Source organism: Malus sylvestris, chromosome 12, assembly GCF_916048215.2.
Source record: "Malus sylvestris chromosome 12, drMalSylv7.2, whole genome shotgun sequence".
Lineage (NCBI taxonomy): Eukaryota > Viridiplantae > Streptophyta > Magnoliopsida > Rosales > Rosaceae > Malus > Malus sylvestris.
The window spans coordinates 23,248,855-23,254,334 of NC_062271.1; the positions used below are offsets into that span (position 1 = coordinate 23,248,855).

General features: G+C 39.6%; 1 protein-coding gene across 1 annotated transcript; it reads left to right on the plus strand.

The window, feature by feature from the left end:
- Positions 1-2,038: 2,038 nt before the first annotated feature.
- Positions 2,039-4,391, plus strand: LOC126594339 (transcription factor DIVARICATA-like). Its single transcript, XM_050260583.1, has 2 exons — positions 2,039-3,224; positions 3,610-4,391. The coding sequence occupies exons 1-2, from the start codon at positions 2,806-2,808 to the stop codon at positions 4,103-4,105; spliced, it is 915 nt and encodes a 304-aa protein (XP_050116540.1). The 5' UTR covers positions 2,039-2,805; the 3' UTR covers positions 4,106-4,391.
- Positions 4,392-5,480: the final 1,089 nt, after the last annotated feature.

Here is a 5,480-nt window from a genome sequence, read left to right on the forward strand (position 1 = left end):
GAGGTTGTAATTTTAATACAATTGTCAATATTTATTTCACCAAAATTTCAATGTCTATAGTATTTATAAAAAATAAAAATAAAAAATAAAAAACCTTAAACCCATCTTCCCCGACCCACTTCTCCTCTACTTTCTTCACTTTCCCTCCATTCTTTTTCCCACTCTTTCCTCTTTACCTCCCCCTGACCACCTCATCTCTTCCACTCTCTTCACCTCCCCCGCAACACCCCCCATCCCACCTCTTTCCCAGTTTTCTTCCACAACTTAAACCATCCGGGGCATCCTCGGCTGGGCTGCTCTCAGACTTAAATACCAGTCCCAAGAATCTCGAGGCTCGTTCATTGACATCCGATTGGATCTCCCGCTACTTCTCTGCCATGAAACCCTCGTTCTCAACCTTTTTCATCTTCTGCTTCCGCCGCCATTACCTCACCTTCTTGCTCAAAACCGACGCTGTCCCCCAAAATGTCCTTACAATGTCCTTCAAATGACCCTTCTTCTTCTCCCATTCCATATCTATCAACTCCTTCATCATCTTGAACTTTGCATCTACATCCGCATCCAAATCCAAAACATTACCTTCGTCTCCAGCTTCGTTCTTCTCCTTATCTCTCACTTCGACATCGAACTTTCTCGGCACTCCTTTGCGGTCGTCATCAATGTTGAAGAGCTTAGACCTGGAATGAGGGTTCTGGGTCGGGGGTTGTGAGGGAGGTGGGGGTGGGTATTGTGGGTGTGTAGATGGGTGCGTGCGTAGGTGTACTGTATGCAGAGAGTCCAAGGGAAAGATAGAGAGAGAGAGAGAAAATAGTGACCTAAGAGAGTGAGAGATCCGAGAAAGACTCGGGAAAAGATTTTTGGGTTTGGATTTTTCTTGTTTTTTTTTTCATTTTGTTTTGTTTTGTTTTTAATAGGGTTAATATTTTTAATGTATAAATTTTTTTTACCACGTGGCACCCACATCAGCACAAATGTGGTAGTCACGTTAGCATTTAACAGACCAATGGATGAAAATTTTAACAGAGGTATTGTTTTGAAATAAAATAGTACGTGAGGTATGAAAGTGAAATGTTTGAAAGATGTTGTATGGGGTTGTAATAAACCTCAAACCTGAGGGCTTACTATATAATTTACCTTTTTTTTTAATTATTTTAGCCGTTCGATTTAAATTTGGGCTGTTAGATCTTTTTTTTACCGTTAGATTTGATTATATTTGATCTCAGCCGTTGGATTCAATGTATTTTAAAATAACATTTTTTTTAAAAAAATAAAATTTGAATTTGGACCGTTGGATCAACCAACGGTCCAAAAATGCCAGTCGTTGGATATAAAAAGAGTCGTTGGGCTCTGGGTTGTGGTCGATAGCAGCTTGACAGTGGGCCCCCCTGTTGGGCGCTGAAGGCTCATGGACCGCGTGGGGCGAGTGGGAGAGTGAACGGGCTAAGAGTGGGGTAATTTTGGGCGAGTCCACGCTTTTGTGGGCTAAATCTTGGGGGATATTTGGCCTTGGTTTGACATTTGGCTTGGGTTGGGTTGTGTTTGGGTGGGGGAGGGATAAGTGGGGTATTTTGGCTTTTAGCCTAGGGTTGGGTGTAGTCTTAGAGCTAGTTTGGTATTGTTGTGCTTTGAAAAAAAAAACTGCTTCTGCTGTGCTATGAGAATAAGCTCATTTTTACTGCTTCACGTTTTCAACTTTTTTTTTCACCAAAAACTGTGAAAATAAGTTGTTTTTAAATGCTTAATAAACAATCTTTTTTAGCTCAGTTTCTTTTTTATCCCCACTTTTTATAAAAATACCTCAATACTAAATCAGTATTTAATATAAATAATATCGTTTGTTCAAAAAAATAATCTCGCATTTTCAAAAAATATAATATAAAGTTCTATCTGGGATTTTTTACAGGAAAAAAAATAAATTGGTCTGTTTCTGTGCGCAATTACCAAAAGGCCCACATGCGCATTCTGTCACCAATCAGCGAATCACAGGCTGTCAATTTCAAAGTCTCAACATTTAGTTCAGTTGGGCATCATTCTCCCTAGTTTCTCTCTACTCTTTCCCCTTCTCTCTCTACTCGCTGCGCCCACAAACCCATACCACCAATCACAATTCAACAACTTGACCTCTCTCCATTTTTCACTCTCCCTCTCTCTCTCTCTCTCTCTCTACTTTGTTACTGTTCCATAGATCGCTCAGTCTCACAATCCCCTTCTGCGTTCACTCCTTTCTCGCTCTTCTCCTCTTCTCTCTAGCTTTAACTCCGAAACCTGCAAACCCAGCAAAGAAAACATCAACTTTCTCCTCTTCAGCTCAGCTATGCAAAAAGCTCTCTCCTTTTTCCACTTTCCTTAATTGGGTTCTTGTTTTCTTTTCTGGGTTTTCGTTATAATCTTCTGAAGTTTTCATTTCTCTCTGCCAGCTTCAATCTTTCTTGGAAACTTGATCTGGGTTTTACTCCTTTCGATGTATTTCTGAATTGGCCGTCTAGGGTTTATCTTTGGCAATCTAAGATCTAATATTTTCGAACTTGCTTATTGGATTTCCCCTTAGGTTTTGTAAAGGTTGGGTATTTTTCAGATTCCACAACACGTGCTTGCGTTAAATCCCCCCGAGATTCCTTTCCAAATACTACGCCTTGATTAATTAAGCCTATTTGGTCACAGGGACCTTCACTTCTCTGCATTTCCTATCTGGGTTTTCTCTCTCTTTGAGCTTTCAAAGAGAGAGAGGAGAGAGAAACACTCATTGGCATACTTGCTATGTGATTCAATAGTTGCCCAGATCGGCCAAACTATTTGAAAAAAACCATGTTCAGAGGAATGGAAATTTTCTCTCCAAATCTGCAAAACTCCAATTGGTTGTTTCAAGAGAGCAAGGGAGCCGATTGGACTGCAGAAGAGAACAAGCTATTCGAAAATGCTCTCGCTTTATACGATAAGGACACGCCCGAGCGGTGGCTCAGTGTGGCGGCTATGATCCCCGGAAAGACTGTCGGAGATGTCATCAAACAGTACAAGGAATTAGAAGAAGATGTCAGTGATATCGAAGCCGGGCTTATCCCAATTCCTGGTTACACCAGTAACAATTTCACATTGGAGTGGGTTAACGATCAGGGATTTGACGGGTTGAAGCAGTTTTACAGTGTTGGTGGAAAGCGAGGTGCCTCGACTAGGCCCGCTGATCAGGAGAGAAAGAAAGGGGTGCCATGGACAGAAGAAGAACACAGGTACACTTACTTATTGAATATGTGATATATTTCTTTGTCCTGGTATTTGTTGAGAGCTTGAATCCCATGTCGGGGATTTAAAGCCTTTCATAATAGTTTACTTACTTGAAAAGCTTAGAAGATAAACATAAAGTACAGTTAAAAATCCAGCTGAACAAAGTTAAATGGTATATAGAGCTTCTTAAGCTAAGATTACGATGTTTTGAGGGCTAAAGTCTGTTTGATCTGGTAAATTAGGTTTAATTCGTACAATTTAATATACACATGAACAGTAAATAATCTGTTTAAAATATTGGCTTACTAGAAAAGTGCTTTTGGATTTGCTTCCTAGTGGTGTTCTGCTGCAGTTTTTGATGTTGAAGCTTCTGTAAAAATTGTACTGCAGGCAATTTCTGATGGGCCTTAAAAAGTATGGAAAAGGTGACTGGAGAAACATCTCTCGAAATTTTGTGACCACAAGGACGCCCACTCAGGTTGCTAGTCATGCACAAAAGTACTTTATCAGGCAACTCACAGGAGGGAAGGACAAGAGAAGATCTAGCATCCACGATATCACAACAGTCAATCTCCTCGATGTGAAACCGTCCTCACCTGACAGTACTAAGAGCCCGCCATCATCGGCTCATTCCTCAACCGTGGTGCAGCAGCCACACCAGCATCAGAAGTTGACCGGCACGAGCATTGACTGGAAATCAGCCGATGAGGGACAGCATTTGGTTGGTTCTGCAAATGGGAACAACAACTTCATGGGACCGTTTTGTGGGATGTCTACACACGTACCTAAGCTTGAGGAGCAAAGTTTTCTGAGTGGCAGTCTTCATGGATCTCAGTTTGGACATTACAATGCGAGGTTTGAGATGCAATCAATGCGATACCAGTGAACGTTCGTGCATTAGTTCAATGTTTTGGAATGGGAGGAGGGTGCATTACTCGACCTATGGTGGACAAAAGTTGATGAGGACTTTGTGTTAGTCCGTAGCTCTACAAAAGGATCAGTTAGTTCATCTTCGTATTTACATGAAGCTTTGAGCTTTATGATCACTTGTAATGTTCTGGTTGTGTGCTTTGCGAGTTTGAGTAAATAGTCAGAAACGAAAGAGTAATCTGGGATTGAAAATTTGCATCTGTTTATAAATATTCTATATCAAGTATAATTTTCTGCAAAAAGCGATTTTATGGTACATCCCCCTTTTCTTTTAAGATTTTTTTTGCACAGTTAAACCATCGATGCGGTATATAACTGTAGCATTTGAATCGAAACCCAAAAGTAGTGGAACGGGTAGATTCTTGAGTGAAACTAAGATTATTATTCTCCATTAGTATCTTGTCTGTTACATGACTTATATCCAGTAGTGGATTTAAAATTCTAACTTTGAGGGTCTCAATGTTAAAATAATAGTTATTTTAGATAGAAATGTAGCGCGAAACGAGTAAAAAAATTCACTTTATTCACTGAGGCATTTCGTAGAAAACTTGGTGAGATTGTTGTCGTCAGTCAAATTATATTGCGCACATGTCAACAGATATTGACATATGCCGAAGCAATTTGATGAGTAATATCAAGAAAATTATTGAGTGTTGTCGACATAACTTGTCGAGATATGCTTAACAGATATTACATCAAGCACTGATAGGCTCAAAAGAGATCCATACCAAACATTCGGAATGTCATCGGAAGATCTTCACATGTACATTTCCCAAACTCGATGGTCCTGGAACCACCTTGGTACCAATACACATCCACCATTGCTTGTATAAATGCACGCATAAATGTGTTTATGTGCTTTAAAACTATCACAGTATTAACTTCATTACTATCTCTTTATCACCAAATATTGTTAGTATCTCTCTCATTACGTTGGTACTAAAATAATTTTAATGCAAGAAAAAAGAACTATGCTTGGTTTTACACAATCCATGTCACGGATGCCCGAGTCCAGTGGATTACTTCAAGTGACAAAAATATAATTGGATCTCTTCACCCCTTGCTCGTTTAGGTAAAAAAGGATTTTATATAATGCATGTGACTGCCCCTTAATTGGATCGAATCTTGACCCTAAGCTAAGACCAAGAGCCACTAATTCAAGCGAGAGGAATCAAAATACTCATTCATATTAGAAAAATACACAACTCAAAAGGAATTTAGCGTGAGAGTTAATAGAAAAAACAAAGACAAGATTAAGTGTTTAAAAGGAAAAAAAAATTGCGAGGGGTCACATATATATGGTGGTTTAGCCCCTCGGCGGCATATGCATA

Coding starts and splice junctions, on each gene's coding strand:
- LOC126594339 (XM_050260583.1), top strand. CDS start 2,806: ATGTTCAGAGGAATGGAAATTTTCTCTCCAAATCTGCAAAACTCCAAT. Junction 3,225..3,609: donor TGGACAGAAGAAGAACACAG/GTACACTTACTT, acceptor ATTGTACTGCAG/GCAATTTCTGATGGGCCTTA.